The sequence below is a fragment of the Salvelinus alpinus genome, chromosome 12, assembly GCF_045679555.1.
Source record: "Salvelinus alpinus chromosome 12, SLU_Salpinus.1, whole genome shotgun sequence".
Classification (NCBI taxonomy): domain Eukaryota; kingdom Metazoa; phylum Chordata; class Actinopteri; order Salmoniformes; family Salmonidae; genus Salvelinus; species Salvelinus alpinus.
In genome coordinates, this window is record NC_092097.1 from 33,338,668 (window position 1) to 33,363,169 (window position 24,502).

Here is a 24,502-nt window from a genome sequence, read left to right on the forward strand (position 1 = left end):
TGATCACCTACCAACCAGTAAGAATTCCGGCTCTCACAGACCTGTTAGTTTTTCTTTAAGAAGCCCTCCTGTTCTCCACTCATTACCTGTATTAACTGCACCTGTTTGAACTCGTTACCTGTATAAAAGACACCTGTCCACACACAATCAAACAGATTCCAACCTCTCCACAATGGCCAAGACCAGAGAGCTGTGTAAGGACATCAGGGATAAAATTGTAGACCTGCACAAGGCTGGGATGGGCTACAGGACAATAGGCAAGCAGCTTGGTGAGAAGGAAACAACTGTTGGCGCAATTATTAGAAAATGGAAGAAGTTCAAGATGACGGTCAATCACCCTCGGTCTGGGGCTCCATGCAAGATTTCACGTCGTGGGGCATCAATGATCATGAGGAAGGTGAGGGATCAGCCCAGAACTACACGGCAGGACCTGGTCAATGACCTGAAGAGAGCTGGGACCACAGTCTCAAAGAAAACCATTAGTAACACACTACGCCGTCATGGATTAAAATCCTGCAGCGCACGCAAGGTCCCCCTGCTTAAGCCAGTGCATGTCCAGGCCTGTCTGAAGTTTGCCAATGACCATCTGGATGATCCAGAGGAGGAATGGGAGAAGGTCATGTGGTCTGATGAGACAAAAATAGAGCTTTTTGGTCTAACTCCACTCGCCGTGTTTGGAGGAAGAAGAAGTATGAGTACAACCCCAAGAACACCATCCCAACCGTGAAGCATGGAGGTGGAAACATCATTCTTTGGGGATGCTTTTCTGCAAAGGGGACAGGACGACTGCACCGTATTGAGGGGAGGATGGATGGGGCCATGTATCGCGAGATCTTGGCCAACAACCTCCTTCCCTCAGTAAGAGCATTGAAGATGGGTCGTGGCTGGGTCTTCCAGCATGACAACGACACGAAGCACACAGCCATGGCAACTAAGGAGTGGCTCCGTAAGAAGCATCTCAAGGTCCTGGAGTGGCCTAGCCAGTCTCCAGACCTGAACCCAATAGAAAATCTTTGGAGGGAGCTGAAAGTCCGTATTGCCCAGCGACAGCCCCGAAACCTGAAGGATCTGGAGAAGATCTGTAGGGAGGAGTGGGCCAAAATCCCTGCTGCAGTGTGTGCAAACCTAGTCAAGAACTACAGGAAACGTATGATCTCTGTAATTGCAAACAAAGGTTTCTGTACCAAATATTAAGTTCTGCTTTTCTGATGTATCAAATACTTATGTCATGCAATAAAATGCAAATTAATTATTTAAAAATCATACAATGTGATTTTCTGGATTTTTGTTTTAGATTCCGTCTCTCACAGTTGAAGTGTACCTATGATAAAAATTACAGACCTCTACATGCTTTGTAAGTAGGAAAACCTGCAAAATCGGCAGTGTATCAAATACTTGTTCTCCCCACTGTAGTTGAATGTGCTGACAACAAAATCACACAAAAATTATCAATGGAAATCAAATTTATCAACCCATGGAGGTCTGGATTTGGAGTCACACTCAAAATTAAAGTGGAAAACCACACTACAGGCTGATCCAACTTTGATGTAATGTCCTTAAAACAAGTCAAAATGAGGCTCAGTAGTGTGTGTGGCCTCCACGTGCCTGTATGACCTCCCTACAACGCCTGGGCATGCTCCTGAAGAGGTGGCGGATGGTCTCCTGAGGGATCTCCTCCCAGACCTGGACTAAAACATCCGCCAACTCCTGGACAGTCTGTGGTGCAACGTGGCTTTGGTGGATGGAGCGAGACATGATGTCCCAGATGTGCTCAATTGGATTCAGGTCTGGGGAACAGGCGGGCCAGTCCATAGCATCAATGCCTTCCTCTTGCAGGAACTGCTGACACACTCCAGCCACATGAGGTCTAGCATTGTCTTGCATTAGGAGGAACCCAGGGCCAACCGCACCAGCATATGGTCTCACAAGGGGTCTGAAGATCTCATCTCGGTACCTAATGGCAGTCAGGCTACCTCTGGCGAGCACATGGAGGGCTGTGCGGCCCCCCAAAGAAATGCCACCCCACACCATGACTGACACACCGCCAAACCGGTCATGCTGGAGGATGTTGCAGGCAGCAGAACGTTCTCCACGGCGTCTCCAGACTCTGTCACGTGCTCAGTGTGAACCTGCTTTCATCTGTGAAGAGCACAGGGCGCCAGTGGCGAATTTGCCAATCTTGGTGTTCTCTGGCAAATGCCAAACGTCCTGCACGGTGTTGTGCTGTAAGCACAACCCCCACCTGTGGATGTCGGGCCCTCAAACCAACCTCATGGAGTCTGTTTCTGACCGTTTGAGCAGACACATGCACATTTGTGGCCTGCTGGAGGTCATTTTACAGGGCTCTGGCAGTGCTCCTCCTTGCACAAAGGTGGAGGTAGCGGTCCTGCTGCTGAGTTGTTGCCCTCCTACGGCCTCCTCCACGTCTCCTGATGCACTGGCCTGTCTCCTGGTAGCGCCTCCATGCTCTGGACACTACGCTGACAGACACAGCAAACCTTCTTGCCACAGCTCGCATTGATGTGCCATCCTGGATGAGCTGCACTACCTGAGCCACTTGTGTGGGTTGTAGACTCCGTCTCATGCTACCACTAGAGTGAAAGCACCGCCAGCATTCAAAAGTGACCAAAACATCAGCCAGGAAGCATAGGAACTGAGAAGTGGTCTGTGGTCACCACCTGCAGAACCACTCCTTTATTGGGGGTGTCTTGCTAATTGCCTATAATTTCCACCTGTTGTCTATTCCATTTGCACAACAGCATGTGAAATTTATTGTCAATCAGTGTTGCTTCCTAAGTGGACAGTTTGATTTCACAGAAGTGTGATTGACTTGGAGTTACATTGTGTTGTTTAAGTGTTCCCTTTATTTTTTTGAGCAGTGTATATATATACACATACATACATTGGGGAGAACAAGTATTTGATACACTGCCGATTTTGCAGGTTTTCCTACTTACAAAGCATGTAGAGGTCTAATTTTTATCATAGGTACACTTCAACTGTGAGACGGAATCTAAAACAAAAATCCAGAAAATCACATTGTATGATTTTTAAGTAATTAATCTGCATTTATTTGCATGACATAAGTATTTGATCACCTACCAACCAGTAAGAATTCCGGCTCTCACAGGCCTGTTAGTTTTTCTTTAAGAAGCCCTCCTGTTCTCCACTCATTACCTGTATTAACTGCACCTGTTTGAACTTGTTACCTGTATAAAAGACACCTGTCCACACACTCAATCAAACAGACTCCAACCTCTCCACAATGGCCAAGACCAGAGAGCTGTGTAAGGACATCAGGGATAAAATTGTAGACCTGCATAAGGCTGGGATGGGCTACAGGACAATAGGCAAGCAGCTTGGTGAGAAGGCAACAACTGTTGGCGCAATTATTAGAAAATGGAAGAAGTTCAAGATGACGGTCAATCACCCTCGGTCTGGGGCTCCATGCAAGACCTCACCTCGTGGGGCATCAATGATCATGAGGAAGGTGAGGGATCAGCCCAGAATTACACGGCAGGACCTGGTCAATGACCTGGGACCACAGTCTCAAAGAAAACCATTAGTAACACACTACGCCGTCATGGATTAAAATCCTGCAGCGCACGCAAGGTCCCCCTGCTCAAGCCAGCGCATGTCCAGGCCCGTCTGAAGTTTGCCACTGACCATCTGGGTGATCCAGAGGAGGAATGGGAGAAGGTCATGTGGTCTGATGAGACAAAAATAGAGCTTTTTGGTCTAAACGCCACTCGCCGTGTTTGGAGGAAGAAGGATGAGTACAACCCCAAGAACACCATCCCAACCGTGAAGCATGGAGGTGGAAACATCATTCTTTGGGGATGCTTTTCGGCAAAGGGGACAGGACGACTGCACCGTATTGAGGGGAGGATGGATGGGGCCATGTATCGCGAGATCTTGGCCAACAACCTCCTTCCCTCAGTAAGAGCATTGAAGATGGGTCGTGGCTGGGTCTTCCAGCATGACAATGACCCGAAACACACAGCCAGGGCAACTAAGGAGTGGCTCCGTAAGAAGCATCTGGAGAAGGTCTGTATGGAGGAGTGGAGTGGGAGTGGGCCAAAATCCCTGCTGCAGTGTGTGCAAACCTGGTCAAGAACTACAGGAAACGTATGATCTCTGTAATTGCAAACAAAGGTTTCTGTACCAAATATTAAGTACTGCTTTTCTGATGTATCAAATACGTATGTCATGCAATAAAATGCAAATTAATTACTTAAAAATCATACAATGTGACTTTCTGGATTTCTGGTTTAGATTCCGTCTCTCACAGTTGAAGTGTACTTATGATAAAAATTACAGACCTCCACATGCTTTAAGTAGGAAAACCTGCAAAATTGGCAGTGTATCAAATACTTGTTCTCCCCACTGTAATATATATATATAAAATTATTGGGTATCTTAATTTCCACAATTAACAAATAATATGTGTTATAATGTTAGCAAGTTCATGTGAAGGATTGTTACCTATAACCAGGATTTCCATTACAAAATGTACCTTTTTTGGCAAGTAATTATTATTTTAGCAAACAATTATTGTGATTCATCCTATATTGTCCGTAACATAATTACCCCATAGCAACAGATATGGGACACCACACACACACACACACACACACACACACACACACACACACACACACACACACACACACACACACACACACACACACACACACACACTTCCCACCCTTCCCCCACAAGCTCAGATGTTCAACAGTTGTTCCATCCCTGAGCCCAACTCAAGAAAGGACTTGATGTGCAAATGCATATACAGTTCTAGCTGTTTGAGAAGGCATGCAAAATTGAGCAAGAATGGACAGATTTGATAAACCAATGTCAAGTCCTAGCTGATGGAGCTCAGATACACCCCCTTCCCCTGAAACACACACACGCTGGTCCTCCGTTGTGACCATTTTCCCAAGCATCTCTGCAGTCAGACCTTTTATTATTTGGTGCCACCAGGGCCACAATTTGCACCCTCTCTGATTTGTCCGAGTGTGACCCCCCTCCCCATGGGTTACTGCAGCTAGTGTTGCCAGCACTGCCACTACCTGGGTGGGGTCACCCCACCGGAATCCCCACCATCTAGGTACAAGGTTGTCAAGGTTCTCATTAGCAGCTTTGAGAAATTCCTTGTATATTATGCTCACCCGGGCCTCTCGAGTGGCGCTGCGGTCTAAGGCACTGCATCGCAGTGCTAGAGGCATCACTACAGATCTGGGTTCATTCCCAGGCTGTGTCACAGCCGGCTGCGACCGGGAGACCCATGAGGCGGCACACAATTGGCCCAGTGTCGTCCGGGTTAGGGGAGGATTTGGCTGGTCGAGATGTCCATGTCCCATTGCGCTGTAACGACTCCTGTGGCTGGCCGGGCGCATGCACGCTGACACGGTCGCCAGTTGGACGGTGTTTCCTCCGACACGTTGTTGCGGCTGGCTTTCGGGTTAAGCGAGCAGTGTGTCAAGAAGCAGTGTGGCTTGGCAGGGTCGTGTTTCGGAAGACGCATGGCTCGCAACCTTTGACTCTCCCGAGTCCGTACGGGAGTTGCAGCAATGGGACAAGACTGTAACAACCAAATTGGGGAGAAAAAGGGGTATGAAATTATTTCGAAATATTATGCTCACCCATCAGGGGGCTTTGGCCTCGTAAGTCCAACCCTGGCAGGCTCAGAACCTTCAGAGGGTGGTGCTGATTTAGTAGGTCTCTGAATAGAATTAACGAAGAGGCAACTCGAATTAACTTTGATCCCGTTTATTCAAATTTTTACATTGCAAATAGTGACAATTCTTTTTCATGCCACGAGAGCTACCGGATCCAGCCAAATAGGTTTCGGAATGAAACAGTCCAAAACAAAACTGAGGTGCCGGATCCTGTTCCGGCAGGATCCGGCTCAAATTATGTACTACAGATGTCACGCGACTGAGTAACCTGCAGCTTCTCTTAGGCCTTTGCTTTATAAAGCAATCTAAAAGGCTATTCTATTAGAGCCTGTGTTAAATCTCCGAACTCAGCACAATGGACCCTTGCGGCACTTTTTCAGGTGTTGTGAAAACTTTTAGTCTCCCAGCTCTCCCGGCCATCATCTCCTGAGCCCTAGTGGCAGAATGAGAGGTGGGAAAGAAAGTGCTTTAAAACACTTTTCTCAGAGCACCTGTTTGAAAAGTGTTTAGTGTTTATAATCATGCCACTGTGATGGAGAGGGCTCTTAATGTTACTGTGGTTAAATTCCCTTGGCTGAGGCCTTACAGCACTTATGTTGCAGATTCAGGCCAAGGTCCTCTGCCTTTGCCAGCCCACACTTTGTATAGAGGACACTATTGAAACGTAATACACGTATTGCTCTCAGATTGGATAGTTGAGTGACAGATTGAGTTTCACACGTGACATTAGGATCACACACATACATGAACACACACACAAAGTCAATTCCATACACACACTCTACGAAGATGAAACCTTCACAAAATGTCACACACTCTCCCTGTCCCTACTGTATTCAAACACCTTCACCCTTAGCGCAGCTGCGTATTGATGTGTGAATCAGGCTGTAATTACTGCTGCGTCTCCTCCCTGTGCTGGAGTGTCTCTGGGTAATCTCTCTGTAAATATATTCATTGTGATCATCTTGTTCTGCTCACTGAGGGCCCCACCACGCTCAAATCAGAGGCAGAACCAAATCTCAATAAGATTATACAATGACCTGGTAGGTGCTGCAGGTCACTGACCACCAAAACGGAATGTTTTTAAACCCCCCCCCCCCCCCCCCCCCGCAGCAGTCAGAACCTTGAACTCCATTCACTAGTCCCCCCACCCCCTCCCTATGGCTGCTCTAGGGATCCCGGACTTTATGGATTGTTGATATTTATGAATTGTGGTGATGCTATTCTAGCTGCTTGGCACATTTGTGAATGTAAATCCTCTATATGTCAGTGGAGGCTGCTGAGGGAGGACGACTCATAATAATTGCTGGAACGGAGCAAATGAAATGGCATCAAACGAAATCATGTGTTTGATGTATTTGATACCATTCCACTGATTCCGCTCCAGCCATTACCACAAGCCCGTCCTCACCAATTAAGGTGCCACCAACCTCCTGTGGTATACATTAAATGAATGTGGGTGAATGTTAGTTGTATGAGGTGAGACTGGGATATATAGCATGGCAATAAAGTATCTTGTTTACAGTGGTGTAAAGTACTTAAATAAAAATACTTTAAAGTACAACTGAAGTATGTTTTGGGGGAATCTGTACATTTTTATATTTTTGACAACTTTTACTTCACTCCTAAAGACAATGATGTACTTTTTACTCTATACATTTTCCCTGACACCGAAATGCTTAGCAGGACAGGAAAATGGTCCAATTCACGCTGTTATCAAGAGAACCTCCTTGGTCATCCCTACTGCCTCTGATCTGGCGGACTCACTAAACACAAATGCTTAATTTGTAAATTATGTCTGAGTGTTGGAGCATGCCCCTGGATAGCCGTAAATTAAAATAAAATAAAAAAGAGAATTGTGACATCTGTTTTTCTTAATATAAGGAATTTTAAATGATTTATACTTTACTTTTGATAATTAAGTATAATTAAAACCAACTACTTTTAGACTTTTACTCAAGTAATATTTTACTAGGTGACTTGCATTTGTACTTTCAAATCAAATCAAGTTTATTTTATATAGCCCTTCGTACATCAGCTAATATCTCGAAGTGCTGTACAGAAACCCAGCCTAAAACCCCAAACAGCAAGCAATGCAGGTGTAGAAGCACGGCGGCTAGGAAAAACTCCCTAGAAAGGCCAAAACCTAGGAAGAAACATAGAGAGGAACCAGGCTATGAGGGGTGGCCAGTCCTCTTCTGGCTGTGCCGGGTGGAGATTATAACAGAACATGGCCAAGATGTTCAAATGTTCATAAATGACCAGCATGGTCAAATAATAATCAGGAGTAAATGTCAGTTGGCTTTTCATAGCCGATCATTAAGAGTATCTCTACCGCTCCTGCGGTCTCTAGAGAGTTGAAAACAGCAGGTCTGGGACAGGTAGCACATCCGGTGGACAGGTCAGGGTTCCATAGCCGCAGGCAGAACAGTTGAAACTGGAACAGCAGCAAGGCCAGGTGGACTGGGGACACCTGGCCTTGATACTTTGAGGTATCTTTACTTTTACTCAAGTATGACAATTCAGTACTTTTTCCACCTCTGCATGTTTATCTCTTTAGGAGGTAGGCTATCCACAGTCCAAAACTGAAAATCTTAGAAACAATGTTGCAACTGATCTGAACTGAACTGGCTTGACTTGCCCATACACTCTCCCTCTTTCTGTCTTACACACACACACATACCCTCCACTGGAGAATGCAATGATTTCTGACTAAGCGACAGTCATTGAGCCTCAAGCTAGACTGTTTGATTCCTATTCTACTTCGAAACCTCGTAGACAAGCAAATCGAAAACTCAGTTTTCTCTGCTCTGTTGCGATGGGAATCGATAGTGCCAAAATAATTTGGTCTCCTGTCCACCTTTTCCCCTCACCATCCACCATTCCCTGATCATTGAACACTTGGGCCCATCACAGCTTCTGTGACGCACTGTAGAGGGAGCGTTAAATGTGTGACTGCTGTTTTGATGTGCAATCACTGGTGGCTTAGGTGCCTCTATTTCTATGAAGACATGTTTTGTTCTTTCGCACCTTCTCTCCCTCTATTGCCTCACTCCCAATTTATTCCCAATCAGCATGTTGTTCTTTCTCATTCCTTCTACTAACTCTCTCCGTCTTGTCTCTGTTTCCCTCCTATTTTGTTCTTTCAGAATCGATCTCTCCTCCCCTTTGTTTCAGTCCCCCATCATACCTTTGATTTCATAGTTGCCGTGGTGACACGTTCCCGCCTTTGATCATAGCGAATAAGACATTGGCAGGATTCTCTTTTTAATGAGTTCACCAGTTTACACCTATTACAGCAAGGATATATATCTATATTTTTTATAAACGGTCCTTGTTCAGATGTATCAAACCCCTTTGGAGATCTACCTAATCTTTTGCTCTTTCGTTTATTCGTTCGCATTGTCAAATTCTCCATGGGGACGATTGTGAAATCAACTGATTTGTTCATTCTCGGCCACAAAGAAGCTTGCTCTTCTATGTGTAGACATTGAAATGCACTGTGATCATATGAGACGGGTGGGGATGAATCTCCCGAGGTTGATCTTTGTTGTCAAATTTATGCTTTCGATAGATGTATGTAATTGGTCTCTCTCTCTCTTTTCTCTAATGTCTCTGTCCTTTCTCTCTCCTTTGTAGGCTGAGAATTCAGCCCTGGCCCTTGCGAATGAAAGCCAGAGAGAAGCATATGAAAGGTGTCTGGATGAGGTGAGTTTCATATAGAAAAGGTCGTCCTGACAGTGTCACACTGTTTTGTCTGTCTCTGTAACCACTACATAAGTTCTCAGCTTTTATACACTGCTAAGTTTACTACTCTTAAGACTCCAAAATCATTCTCCATTTGTGACCAAAGACTGTAGTAAAGATGAACCTTTAATTCTATCTTTTTCAGGTGGCCAACCACGTGGTACAGGCCCTTCTGAATCAAAAGGTAAGACATAGTTCATGAAGACGAATCGATGACATTCAGACTCAAAAGTCTAACAAGTTAATGAGCAGTTATTTTACACAACGAGTTTAGTGTGTGTGTTCGTGCGTGTGTAAATATTTGTTTTGTGTGTGTGTTTGTTCTAGGACCTGCGGGAGGAGTGTATTAAGCTGAAGATGCGTGTGTTTGACCTGGAGAGACAGAACAAAACCCTGACTGAGCTCTTTGCCCAGAAACTACACCCCCAGGCCAGCCATCTGCAACAGGTACAGAATGTGCGATGTGTTCTGTGTGTGTGTGTGTTCATGAAATTGATTCCTCTGTGAAGATTTAGAAATTACGCATAAATGAACAAGTTGCTTTTCATTTTGTTTCAGTTACTTAGTTTTTGCAAAACTGTAATGAATTTGACAAGATAAAGGATAATTAGGCATGAGTTAATTATCCGCCGAAATTGTTGCAACCCCTATTACTAGCCTATCTCTCTTTTGTATCGTCTGAGATCCCCAAAGATTGGAAAGCTGCTGCGGTCATCCCCCTCTTCAAAGGGGGAGACACTCTAGACCCAAACTGCTACAGACCTATATCTATCCTACCCTGCCTTTCTAAGGTTTTCGTAAGCCAAGTTAACAAACAGATCACCGACCATTTCGAATCCCACCGTACCTTCTCCGCTACGCAATCTAGTTTCCGAGCTGGTCATGGGTGCACCTCAGCCATGCTCAAGGTCCTAAACAATATCATAACCGCCATCGATAAGAGACAATAGTGTGCAGCTGTATTCATCGACCTGGCCAAGGCTTTCGACTCTGTCAATCACCACATTCTTATCGGCAGACTCAACAGCCTTGGTTTCTCAAATGACTGCCTCGCCTGGTTCACCAACTACTTCTCAGAGTTCAGTGTGTCAAATTGGAAGGCCTGTTGTCCGGACCTCTGGCAGTCTCTATGGAGGTGCCACAGGGTTCAATTCTCGGGCCGACTCTTTTCTATGTATGTATGAATGATGTCACTCTTGCTGCTGGTGATTCTCTGATCCACCTCTACGCAGACGACACCATTCTGTATACTTCTGGCCCTTCTTTGGACACTGTGTTAACTAACCTCCAGACGAGCTTCAATGCCATACAACTCTCCTTCCGTGGCCTCCAACTGCTCTTAAATGCAAGTAAAACTAAATGCATGCTCTTCAACCGATCGCTGCCCACACCCGCCTGCCTGCCTAGCATCACTACTCTGGACGGTTCTGACTTAGAATATGTGGACAACTACAAATACCTAGGTGTCTGGTTAGACTGTAAACTCTCCTTTCAGACTCACATTAAGCATCTCCAATCCAAAATTAAATCTAGAATCGGCTTCCTATTTCGCAGGTGCTTAAAGGTTGGATTCATTAAAACTCGTTTTTCAACCACTCCACAAATGTCTTGTTAACAAACTATAGTTTTGGCAAGTCGGTTAGGACATCTACTTTGTGCATGACACACGTCATTTTTCCAACAATTGTTTACAGACAGATTATTTCACTTACAATTCACTGTACCACAATTCCAGTGTGTCAGAAGTTTACATACACTAAGCTGACTGTGCCTTTAAACAGCTTAGAAAATTCCAGAAAATTATGTCATGGCTTTAGATGCATCGGAGTAGGCTAATTGACATCATTTGAGTCAATTGGAGGTGTACCTATGGATGTATTTCAAGGCCTACCTTCAAGCTCAGTGCCTCTTTGCTTGACATCATGGGAAAATCAAAAGAAATCAGTCAAGACCTCAGAAAAAAAAATTGTAGACCTCCACAAGTCTGGTTCATCCTTGGGAGCAATTTCAAAATGCCTGAAGGTACCACTTTCATCTGTACAAACAATAGTACGCAAGTATAAACACGATGGGACCACGCAGCCGTCATACCGCTCAGGAAGGAGACGCGTTCTGTCTCCTAGAGATGAATGTACATTGGTGCGAAAAGTGCAAATCAATCCCAGAACAACAACAAAGGACCTTGTGAAGATGGAGGAAACGGGTACAAAAGTATCTATATCCACAGTAAAACGAGTCCTATATCGACATAACCAGAAAGGCCGCTCAGCAAGGAAGAAGCCACTGCTCCAAAACCGCCAATAAAAAGCTAGACTACGGTTTGCAACTGCACATGGGGACAAAGATTGTACTTTTTGGAGAAATGTTCTCTGGTCTGATGAAACAAAAATAGAACTGTTTGTCCATAACGACCATCGTTATGTTTGGAGGATAAAGGGGCAGGCTTGCAAGCCAAAGAACACCATCCCAAACGTGAAGCACGGGGGTGGCAGCATCATGTTGTGGGGGTGCTTTGCTGCAAGAGGGACTGGTGCACTTCACAAAATAGATGGCATCATGAGGAAAGACAATTATGTGGATATATTGAAGCAACATCTCAAGACATCAGTCAGGAAGTTAAAGCTTGGTCGAAAATTGGTCTTCCAAATGGACAATGACCCCAAGCATACTTCCAAAGTTGTGGCAAAATGGCTTAAGGACAACAAAGTCAAGGTATTGACTCATAGCCTGACCTCATAGCCTGGTTCCTCTCTAGGTTTCTTCCTAGGTTCTGGCCTTTTCTAGGGAGTTTTTCCTAGCCACCGTGCTTCTACACCTGCATTGCTTGCTGTTTGGGGATTTTAGGCTGAGTTTCTGTACAGCACTTTGTAACATCAGCTGATGTAAGAAGGGCATTATAAATACGATTGATTGATTGACCTCAATCCTATAGACAATTTGTGGGCAGGACTGAAAAAGCGTGTGCGTGCAAGGAGGCCTACAAACCTGACTCAGTTACACCAGCTCTGTCGGAAGGAATGGGCCAAAATTCACCCAACTTATTGTGGGAAGCTTGTGGAAGCTTACCCGACACGTTTGACCCAAGTTAAACAATTTAAAGCCAATGCTACCAAATACTAATTGAGTGTATGTAAACTTCTGACCCACTGGGAATGTGATGAAATAAATCAAATATTAAATAAATAGTTCTCTCTGCTATTATTCTGACATTTCACATTCTTCAAATATAGTGGTGATCCTAACTGACCTAAGGCAGGGAATTTTTATTAGGATTAAATGTCAGGAATTGTGAAAAACTGAGTTTAAATGTATTTGGCTAAGGTGTATGTAAACCTCCGACTTCAACTGTATATAGACTTTTTCTTTTGTACTATTGACTGTATGTTTTTTTTGACGCACTGCTTTGCTTTATCTTGGCCAGGTCGCAGTTTTAAATGAGAACTTGTTCTCAACTAGCCTACCTGGTTAAATAAATGTGAAATAAAAATATAATAAATAAAAATTAGTACTGACAGACTGGTGTTGAAAGTGTGACCAAAGAAGGGATTTAAGTCTGTCCGTTGGCTCTCGGATCATTTTGGGCTGTTAATGAGAATTTGGATATGAATGTTTTTTTCTATCATTCCTCACATCAGAATGCCCACAGAGAAAATAATGTCTATCCCATCAAATTGGAGAGACTCATTTTTGCCTGTGTGTGTGTGATATGCTTATCTAAACCACTGGGGGAGAGGGAGAACCTCTTTTCTGCCTTGCTTGTCTCCTGTTCATTATGATTATATTCAGACCACGATCAAAGTATGTCCTATGTGTCATCCTGTTTCTGTTTACTACTTAATAAGAACGGTGTTTCTGAGGTAATCTGCTTTCATTTGGTAGGGAGATGAGAAGTTCTCCCGCATCTCTGTCCTGCTGATCTCATTACTGTTGTTGCTTAGGTGGTTGTTGTCAAGGTGAAATGTGGAACTGTAATGTGAAGGCTAGTTTTAGAATTCTATCGCATATCCTCCATAGCGTGTAGTGATCTCTTCTGTGTTGATATAGTCAGATGTGAGATTGAAATATTACAGCGAGGACTATGATGCCTTGGTGTTCTTTGGATTTATTAACCTAAACTGATATCTAATATCAATTGTAAAATAGACTAGAGCTTAGAGCCTGAAAGCTCCTTGGAGCTCTTACTCTGTCCATTTTGGCCTTGTTGAAATAAACCAAGGACAAACCCGCTACAGGGTTTTAGAATCCCCTGCTGAGATTTTTATTTAACTTGGCAAGTCAATTAATAACAAATTCTTATTTTACAATGATGGCCTACCTCGGCCAAACCCTCCCCTAACCCAGACGACGCTGGACCAATTGTACCCCGCCCTATTGGACTCCCTATCACGGGCGGTTGTTATACAGCCAGGGACCGAACCAGGGTCTGTAGTGATGCCTCTAGAACTGAGATGCAGTGCCTTAGACCGCTGCGCCACTCGGGAGCTTAAAGATGACTATACAACGACTCTGAAGTTTCCGTGAATTTGGCTTCAAAAGAACAGATGCAGAGATCATCTTGTCTTTGATAAAGATGTTCAGTGACCTTGGTCATCATTTTTCTTCTTCTTTGAAGTGTATGACACTTGGCACGTCTCTCTCCCGCACCACATCTCTATCCCTTTCCTTCCCTCTCTTTTTTTCACCTCTGTTTGTTTACACCAACTCCCTCTCTCTCTTCTATTAGTATTTCACCCACTCCACGGTAGAGGGGACAGGAGAGAGAGAGAAGCCATCTGCTGCAGAAATATCAATACAGCATTTCATCTAAAATAAATAGCCTTGTAATTCACAGGAGGGCAAAGTGGCACATTCTATTACTGTAAATGGAAACTGTCCCCAACTCCCCCAACCCCCTTCTTCCCAATGCCTCCATTTTTCTGTATTCTTCAGTCGCTTTCTTTGCCTCTCTTACCTGTGAGGGGAAAAAACCTTCTCCCCTCACATGCGGAGTGAATGCCTCTTCCCCCGCCATCACCTTTCTTTGTGATGAATATTATAAGAAAACCTGATGCCATCTCAATGCCGAAGCAATTTAATTACTCAGCGCTAGGATAGGAATGAAAAGAGGCTGGCCCGCTCCGGTAATGCCATTTTCTCTGTCTATTAGGAAGCAGGTTAAAGGAAATCAGGAGAGGGTGCAAAGAATGACAATAGTCGATATGGTGCCGTTACTGACATTCTTCTTTCTCTGTTCTCTCCCGTTACAGTTGCAGTTGGTGTCTGTCTCAGAGCACAGCACAGAGCCCAGCACAGAGCCCCTGACCATGGACAGTGACAAATTGCTGGTGTCCAAAAACCAGGGGGGACTCAAGGTGAGCAGCTAGCCCACACACAAACCTTAACCCCCAACTAAAACTTCACTGTGATCATTGAATTACAAATGTATATATGTAGGATATATATATACACTGAGTATACCAAACATTAGGAACAAGAACACCTTCCTAATATTGAGTTGCACCCCCCACAGGGATGCTGGCCCATGTTGGCTCCAACGCTTCCCACAGTTGGGTCAAGTTGGCTGGATGTCCTTTGGGTAGTGGACCATTCTTGATCCACACGGGAAACTGTTGAGTGTGAAAAACCCAGCAGCATTACAGTTCTTGTCACAAACCGGTGCACCTGGCACCTATTACCATACTTTGATCAAAGGCACTTAAATATTTTTAAAACACCATCTGAATGGCACACATACACAATCCATGTCTCAATTGTCAAGGCTTACAAATCTTTCTTTAACCTGTGCTCCCCTTCCTCTACACTGATTGAAGTGGATTTAACAAGTGACATCAATAAGGGATCATGGCTTTCACCTGGATTCACCTGGTCAGTTCTGGTCAGTTCTTAATGTTTTGTATACTCAGTGTATTTGTATACTCAGTGTATAACACATACAGTGGGGAGAACAAGTATTTGATACACTGCCGATTTTACACTGCCATTTTATTGCATGACATAAGTATTTGATCACCTACCAACCAGTAAGAATTCCGGCTCTCACAGACCTGTTAGTTTTTCTTTAAGAAGCCCTCCTGTTCTCCACTCATTACCTGTATTAACTGCACCTGTTTGAACTTGTTACCTGTATAAAAGACACCTGTCCACACACTCAATCAAAGAGACCTCTCCACAATGGCCAAGACCAGAGAGCTGTGTAAGGACATCAGGGATAAATTACTGCAACTCGCTGTTGGCTGGGCTCCCTGCCTGTGCCATTAAACCCCTACAACTCATCCAGAACGCCGCAGCCCGTCTGGTGTTCAACTTTCCCAAGTTCTCTCACGTCACCCCGCTCCTCCGCTCTCTCCACTGGCTTCCAGTTGAAGCTCGCATCCGCTACAAGACCATGGTGCTTGCCTACGGAGCTGTGAGGGGAACGGCACCCCCGTACCTTCAGGCTCTGATCAGGCCCTACACCCAAACAAGGGCACTGCGTTCATCCACCTCTGGCCTGCTCGCCTCCCTACCTCTGAGGAAGTACAGTTCCCGCTCAGCCCAGTCAAAACTGTTCGCTGCTCTGGCACCCCAATGGTGGAACAAACTCCCTCACGACGCCAGGTCAGCGGAGTCAATCACCACCTTCCGGAGACACCTGAAACCCCACCTCTTTAAGGAATACCTAGGATAGGATAAAGTAATCCTTCTAACCCCCCCCCCCCCTTAAAAGAGTTAGATGCACTATTGTAAAGTGGTTGTTCCACTGGATATCATAAGGTGAATGCACCAATTTGTAAGTCGCTCTGGATAAGAGCGTCTGCTAAATGACTTAAATGTAATGTAAATGTATAAAATTGTAGACCTGCACAAGGCTGGGATGGGCTACAGGACAATAGGCAAGCAGCTTGGTGAGAAGGCAATAACTGTTGGCGCAATTATTAGAAAATGGAAGAAGTTCAAGATGACGGTCAATCACCCTCGGTCTGGGGCTCCATGCAAGATCTCACCTCGTGGGGCATCAATGATCATGCGGAAGGTGAGGGATCAGCCCAGAATTACACGGCAGGACCTGGTCAATGACCTGAAGAGAGCTGGGACCACAGTCTCAAAGAAAACCATTAGTAACACACTACGCCGTCATGGATTAAAATCCTGCAGCGCACGCAAGGTCCCCCTGCTCAAGCCAGCGCATGTCCAGGCCCGTCTGAAGTTTGCCAATGACCATCTGGATGATCCAGAGGAGGAATGGGAGAAGGTCATGTGGTCTGATGAGACAAAAATAGAGCTTTTTGGTCTAAACTCCACTCGCCGTGTTTGGAAGAAGAAGGATGAGTACAACCCCAAGAACACCATCCCAACCGTGAAGCATGGAGGTGGAAACATCATTCTTTGGGGATGCTTTTCTGCAAAGGGGACAGGACGACTGCACCGTATGGAGGGGAGGAAGGATGGGGCCATGTATCGCGAGATCTTGGCCAACAACCTCCTTCCCTCAGTAAGAGCATTGAAGATGGGCCGTGGCTGGGTCTTCCAGCATGACAACGACCCGAAACACACAGCCAGGGCAACTAAGGAGTGGCTCCGTAAGAAGCATCTCAAGGTCCTGGAGTGGCCTAGCCAGTCTCCAGACCTGAACCCAATAGAACATCTTTGGAGGGAGCTGAAAGTCCGTATTGCCCAGCGACAGCCCCGAAACCTGAAGGATCTGGAGAAGGTCTGTATGGAGGAGTGGGCCAAAATCCCTGCTGCAGTGTGTGCAAACCTAGTCAAGAACTACAGGAAACGTATGATCTCTGTAATTGCAAACAAAGGTTTCTGTACCAAATATTAAGTTATGCTTTTCTGATGTATCAAATACTTATGTCATGCAATAAAATGCAAATTAATTACTTAAAAATCATACAATGTGATTTTCAGGATTTTTGTTTTAGATTCCGTCTCTCACAGTTGAAGTGTACCTATGATAGAAATTACAGACCTCTACATGCTTTGTAAGTAGGAAAACCTGCAAAATCGGCAGTGTCTCAAATACTTGTTCTCCCCACTGTATATTTACATTTACATTTAAGTCATTTAGCAGACGCTCTTATCCAGAGCGACTTATAAGTATATGAATTATAGGATCTCTATGACTGTGACCCTTAACCCAGATCTCAAAGCCAATCGTAAACCCCATTCCACTATCACATAGGAGACTGTCACAATGTCAGTCAGCCCTCTGTGCCACCTTATGCAGCTCAGCAAAGTCATATTTGGTTTACCTCTGCTTCACCAGCTTTGGACCCCTGCTGTTAGTAATCACAATGTTGATTTTCATACTCGTATGTTCCAAGGAGGTCCCCCAGTCACCCAAGTCCGGAATTCCCATTCCCAGTATCAATTGAACCACAAATCAATATAATTTAAAGGGGCTTGGCTTGCTCAATGTTCTAGCGCCACCATTCAATTTTCTGCTGTGAAAGTTCCACCTGTTTTTCCCCTACGCTCACCTAAGTACCCCCAACGGCTCTCACGAGCCCCTCTAATGTTCTCAAAATAGGCTGCTGTAATCACTGCCCGATGAGCAGCACTAGACTCCTGCTGACAAATGACTGAGAAACAAGTGGAAGAAAGGAAAGGGGGAGAACCAGTCATTTCAACACTGAGGGAAACTGATTGGTTTTTCATTGTCAGGCAGGGACAGAGGTGTCAAATTGAATATAGATTTTTGTTTCCCTCTGAACAAACACTCAACCTATGCACTCCTTTCTTTCGCTCCCTTTATTTCCATCAGACCTCCTTGGTTTCTCTCTGGCCCCAAGTCTCAAAGCAACCTAGCCATCATCCCATAGTCTTCAGATTGCATTTTGTATACCCTTCATATATCCCTGGGGTGTTACACAAGAATGTAGTGAGGGGGAGATTTTAGGTTAATGATAACATTTACACCTTTAGTGAACCCATTAACACTAACCTGCAAAGTCCACGGTTGAAATGCTGCTTTAGAATATAAAGGCTCTCACAGGGATAATGGGAGCTGAAAAAGTGTTATTTAGCTTTATCTCAATCCAAATGCTATTTCTTCTCTCCAGAGCTTTGGATAACCAGCTAATGTAATGCAGAAGCCCCTTGTCTCTGGTCTTAATGAACCATGGGTAGATACATTTATTGACTGACTGAATCCAATACAGTTCAGCTCCCCACATCCTCAGCTAAGCTCTGCACTGCTCCCAACTCCCCCTAGCTCCACTGATCCAGGTGCAGCTCCCATCCAGATTGTATATACAGTGCCCTGAAAAAGCATTTGTCCCCTTTCTGATTTTCTTTTTTTCATATATATATTTTTGACACTGAATGTTATCAGATCTTCAACCAAAATCTAATGTTAGATAAAGGGAACCTGAGTGATCAAATAACACAAAAATGTGATACTTTTTTTCATTTATTTAATAAACAAATATATGCAACACCCAATGTGAAAAAGTAATCTTCTGTTCTCTATCCATGGAATTAGTCCTCTGCGCCATGTTTTTTTTACCAATACCATTTCAAAGGAAACAAGCACTCATTAAGATCAGGTGTTTCCAATTAGTGGGCACAGCCAACACACTTAACAAGATAGAGGATGGAGTTTTGTTGATGCTGAGAATGGAATGTATATGTTTTTAAATAACATTCTTAGAACATTCTCTGAACGTTAAAGGTTTTCTTGTGGTTTTTATGGAACATTTTCTTAATGTTCTCGAAGTACTGAAATTCCCACAGAAGAACGTTGTTTGTTAACATTCTTGGAAAAATTTGAGAACATTCCCAATGCCAAACCAGTTAGAGAATGTTCATAGAGCATTACCTAAATGTGAATGAAATGTAACCATGCTTTTAGGAATCGTTCTGTTAAAGTAATGAAATGACAAGAAAATAAAGTATATTTTTTTTTTTTTGTAAGGTTCATTAAATGTGCTGAATGTTCCAAAGCCACTATCTTGCACCATTCCCAGAAAGTTGTGGGAAGGTTGTATGTAGAATAACCATATGACAACCACACTTTCACCAAGCTCTAAGAAACATATGGTTCTCTGAATGTTATGTGCTAGCTGGGTGGCTACTCACACTCAGAGTGAAGACAGCCAAGCAGCTAATGGAAGAAGTTATTTCTGATTTCTGCACAGGATGGGAGCGATTTTTATCAGGGCGGGACTGTAAAGTTCCATGGTTAGGGTACTGTTGCGGGATTAGGATAGTACGGGGGGGAAATAATTTTCACTCCTGTGTCGACCTCTAATTGCTACCTTTCAGGAAGAGGTAATGAGGAGGGCGGAAGAGAGCAGAATACATTTTCTCACTGATTACAGAATTGCATTTTAATTAAAGATAAAGACAGCTTCCTAAGGTTGGCAGGCCATGTGTAACCAAAGTAGCTTTTGTCGCCTATCCACTCTTCTCTCCTTCCCAATCTGTCGTTCATTTATTCCTCCCCCTGTCAGGACTAGGGTGCTCAGAATTCTCAGGATGTCCTCTGTTGCTGTGACAGTCATTGGTGACTTGGACTGTTAACTTGAATCAAGTACATTCACTTGAAACATGAGTTGCAGGCCCTCTCAAAAAGTAATTACTTATCCAAGAAAAAACAGAGTAAAAAGGAACCTCCACAATCGAGTGTCCGCATGAAATCAATGCATATAACTCCTGGTGCACTGTGCATGCAATGTGTTATATGTTGGAGGCATTGTGCACTTCTTCAGATTGCAACTGTACTTAACGTGAAGTGTTGTTCTTAGTTTGTTGTTTGATGAAGATGTAGCAAAGTTCCATCCTGATATCCTTGTTTATGCAGAGCAATGGGGACCGCACACAGAACGGGTCAGCCGCATCGGCCCGGGCCACCTCCATGGAGGCCCTGTCTCCGTTTTTCAAGAAGAAAGCACACATCCTAGAGGTCCTGCGCAAGCTGGAGGAGTCAGACCCACTCAAGTTCCACCCCTCCTCCTGCCTGTCCCCCCACCATGACCTGGGCCAGGCGCTGGTCTCCATGGAGAGAGACCAGATATCCCTGATGTCCTCTGAGGCGTTACCTGCCCCACAGCGCTCGGTGGCACACCCATCGTCACGCTGCCGCCACTCCAGCTCTGACTCAGACATTCACGATTATGCCAATGGAGAAGGGGCTCTCCAAGAGGACCATGCCCAGCATCAGCAACAACAACACGGGGGCTGTCAGTCCTGCCACATACTCTCCCAGAAGAGCAGCCTGGACAGCCTGCTGAAGTGTGCCCAGGGCCACGGTGCCTCACACCAGGCCAGAGTGGAGATCCTTAACAGGCAGGCCTGTGCAGAGGACCAGGGGGCATTGGCACAGAGCACAAGCCCTCCCCAGGCAGCGGCTCTTTCCCACCTCCTCTCTGCTGACAGCACAAACCAGTGCTACATGCACAAAACAGCTTTGGACTTTCTAGAGCGCACTCCAGAAGGTCTGGGTTCTTCTGATCCTTTCCTCTCCTTGCTAATCCAAGCCAACCTCAACGGGATGCTAGGGCAGGAGCCCAGGAAGTTACAAAAACACACAGACAAGCAGCCGTCCGGCAAGGTACAGCCCTCTCACAGTGAGGATATAAAGCACATAAAGGCTGTCATGGCAACGTCGCAGAGCCAGAACGAGGACAGTCCGGAAGAGTGCTGCTACCTGGAAGTAGAGGCAGCGGCACACAATGTGAACAACAGCCTGCACTCTTCTACCTCACACACAGACCATGTTGAGACTGAACCAGGATATCTCAAGGAGCAGGAAGTGAGTGATCAGATCTGCAACGGGCTCTACTTCTCCAATGAAACGTCTGTCTCCAAGAAGGTGGCGGTGGAATCTTACTCTCCAGCCCTAGTGCCTGAGAGGAACAGCTCAGCTCAGGCCCTGCCTCCCTCTGGGAAGAGCAAGCTTGCACTCAGCCCCACCTCTCCCTCCTCAGGTCTGAGTGAAGTCAAGCCCTCCCCTATCTCCTCCCCGTCCCGGCTGCTCAAGTTCCTGAAGATCCCTCCGGGGATCAACCAGGCACAACCAGGCAACCCCCTCCGTCTAAGTCCCCAGCTCACCCGCAGCTCCAAGATCCCCTGCAGGAACAACAACAACTATGAGGTGTACCACTCTCCCATCCTGACCCGCAAAGCCACCACCACAGAGAGGGAGAAGCAGCCATCCTCATCCTCCTCCAAAACAGACCCCTACCCTGCCACGCACTCCGCCCCCACCTCCCCACCCAAATCAGAGGACATTGTGGACACCCCTCCCATGGCCAAGGAGATTGCTTTCAGCAGCCACTTTGTGCCCAAACCCAGCGTCAGCACAAAGGCACCCCCCTCCTCTCATGCACAAAGGGGCTCTCAGAAGGTACCACAATATGAGAATGTCTGCCCCTCAGATGGGACGCCCCAGTTCCTGGAGGATCTTAAGACGTCCCAATACCTCCCTTACCCCCAACCCGAGGGTCCTGTAGAGAAGCAGTGTCAGCAAGATGAGAACCTCCTCAGCCCCCCGTCTTCACAGCACCCTGACTCGTCCCCAGGGACGGCTGACCAGGACTTCTCTGACCAGGACACTGACTCAGAAAGCCCCGTCTGGCACAAGCCAAACCAACACTTCAGCCTCCCCTCCTCGTCCTCCTCCGCCGTCAGTAAAAAAAAAGCACACAGTAGTCACCCCAGCTACTCCAGCATGAGAGACAGGCATCAGGAGCACCGTGCAGCTCTGGAGCCCAGCCAACAGAACTGTGAACCTGCCCAGCCAACCCAGTGTTCAGCCAGGCGAGGTGACCCCAAGAGACTGGTGCAGGGCAAGACTCCCCAGAGTGAGTCCAGTCACCAGCCCTTCAAAGAGCGCCTGGCTGCTTTGGGGAAAATGAAGAGCACAGAAGATCTGCCAGTAGGTGCACAGTCCGTGGACAAGAAGGATGCACAAAGTAACCTAGGTAAACCCCCCACCAACAATATTGAGAAAAGCAAGACCGCTGAAAGGCAAGGTGAGAGAACTGGAGCAGAGCAGCACAGAAATCAGAAATCCACTGATTCCCTGGAAGGGAAGCCCTACCCCAAAACCAGCCTCGGCAGTCACACTAGGGTGATAGGTCCAATACATGAATCGGGCACCAAATCCTCAGCCACCCCATCATTGATACCCAAAGGCGAGCAGGAGACACCGTTTTCTCCCAGGATATATTTAGCAAAAGCAGAGGGTCCAAAGATCAAGATGGGCACATCATCCTCCAACACAGAGACTCCTCCAGTGATTCGCAGCTATGGGAAATGCCCCATCACCCAGAGCCACCACAGTAAAACTGCCCCCAGCCCACAAAACAGCCCCACTAAAGTCCCGTCAAAGTCCCCTTCAAAGGTAGGTCAAGCTTCCTCTTATCCCAGAGGGGTCAAACCCATTCCTGAGGACCGTGCCCTGGCTCACAGAAACCCACATCGGCCGGAAGACAAAACCAAGCTCCCGGACGGCAAGAAGAAGACCTTTGGCCATGCAGAGAGCTTCCCGCCTCCCCCTCTGCCACCACGGCCATCTACTGAAGCTATCGCAAAAGAGGACAAAAAGCCGTACTCGTCTGGCCCACCCGTGCTCCAGTCTGCCATTGAGCAGAAGGTAATGCGTGGCATCAAGGAAAACATGCTGAAGCTGCAGGAGCAGGACCGGGGCCAGGTGGCCGAGCCAAAGCAGAAGGCCTCCAATGGCATCGCCAGCTGGTTCGGCCTGAGAAAGAGCAAGCTCCCCGCCCTCAACCGCAAACCGGAAGTGTCCAAGTTCAAGATCAACATATCCTCATCTCTTTCGTCATCGTCTGCCTCTGGCGGAGGGGCTAAGGACCCTAAGACAGGTGGTCCCCAGAAGGTGGTGGAGAGCCTGAACATCTCCAAGCTGATGGAGAAGGCAGAGGACCTGCGGAAGGCGCTGGAAGAGGAGCGGGCATATGTGAACAGGGTCGGGATGGACCTCTCTGGCAGAGGCCACTCTTGTGAGGTGGTGATGGACCAGACCCAGGGCCAACTGTCACTCATGTACAGAGGAATGACCGCAGAGAACTTCATGCAGCAGCTCCTCAACAGGTAATAATGATATGTATTCCTAAATAACCTCATCATTTACCTGAGAATTAATTACATACATCCAAACCCTGTGTAGGATATATTAGACTGGGGCTGTCAGTGTACTAAATTTGTGATCATAAGATAATTATAAAACTTGGCCAGAGGGTAAACTCTTTCTCGTATGATTTTATATCTGATCAAATTTGATTTGTAAATGGAGTTTAAGTCAAAAGCTAGTTCCCCTATGAGTTTGTTGTAACGTCTTCCTTCTTAAGTCCCTCGACGTCTTGTTCTGGAAACAGGGTGGAAGAAAGGGGAGCTATACCTACCACCTTTGGAATGACACACAGACGCCTCTCCTTTGACTCTAAGAGGTCGCGACCCAACTTCAGTCACCAGAGGAACGGGATCAGCCACACCAAGAGCAGGGACGAGATGGCCCAGGTAAACTCTTCTCTCTCTGTCGTATTCCTCTGATACACTATAGAAAGATTAATAAACTACACATGTAGTGTCAGTGAAATATATGATTGTCATTGACCCTTGCTGTTTCAGGGTTCAGTTATGATCGGCAAGGATGAGGTCACATCAGAAGAGAGCTTGGCAGAGTCCATTAGTTCTCAGCATTTTACAGGTGAAAGTAGCATGATGCTGAGTCATAATAATGCCAGTCGTCTATTTTCCTTGAGTAGCTCTGACTCTAGTCTTACTTGATTGTTCCTTCCTTACTGATTAGGTTCTGGGGCCTCCATGCGCACCCTCGACAGTGGCATTGGCACGTTCCACATGCCAGACTACGCCAGTAGCATGGCAGGGAAGAGCATCCCTAAGGGGAAGCCACAGGGAGAGCAAGGGTTTTCTTGCTCACAGGGGAAACATGGGGCCATGATGAAGGTTCCGCGTAAAGCCCATACACTGGAGAAAGAGCTGTCATCTCTGGATGAAGTCAACCCGTTTGTCCTGTATGACTCAGGGCTGGAGGGAAAAGGTACCAACATGCACCTGTCCAGTACAATCCACGAGGGTAAGCTTGGACTTTGTATTAC

The 24,502-nt window shown here is 46.0% G+C and overlaps 1 protein-coding gene across 5 annotated transcripts in view; it reads left to right on the plus strand.

Annotated features, from left to right (window-relative positions):
* The window catches only part of LOC139535924 (nck-associated protein 5-like), a 115,360-nt gene that overhangs the window by 83,610 nt on the left and 7,248 nt on the right, over nt 1-24,502 (plus strand). For 4 of the 5 annotated variants that reach the window (XM_071335886.1, XM_071335889.1, XM_071335888.1 and 1 more), the window contains 8 exons: nt 9,321-9,389; nt 9,574-9,612; nt 9,756-9,875; nt 14,675-14,779; nt 20,218-23,474; nt 23,732-23,900; nt 24,012-24,090; nt 24,193-24,480. In XM_071335886.1, coding sequence (XP_071191987.1) covers nt 9,321-9,389; nt 9,574-9,612; nt 9,756-9,875; nt 14,675-14,779; nt 20,218-23,474; nt 23,732-23,900; nt 24,012-24,090; nt 24,193-24,480 — 4,126 coding nt within the window. The remainder of the gene's footprint in view (nt 1-9,320; nt 9,390-9,573; nt 9,613-9,755; nt 9,876-14,674; nt 14,780-20,217; nt 23,475-23,731; nt 23,901-24,011; nt 24,091-24,192; nt 24,481-24,502) is intronic. The other variant, XM_071335887.1, reaches the window with a different exon arrangement.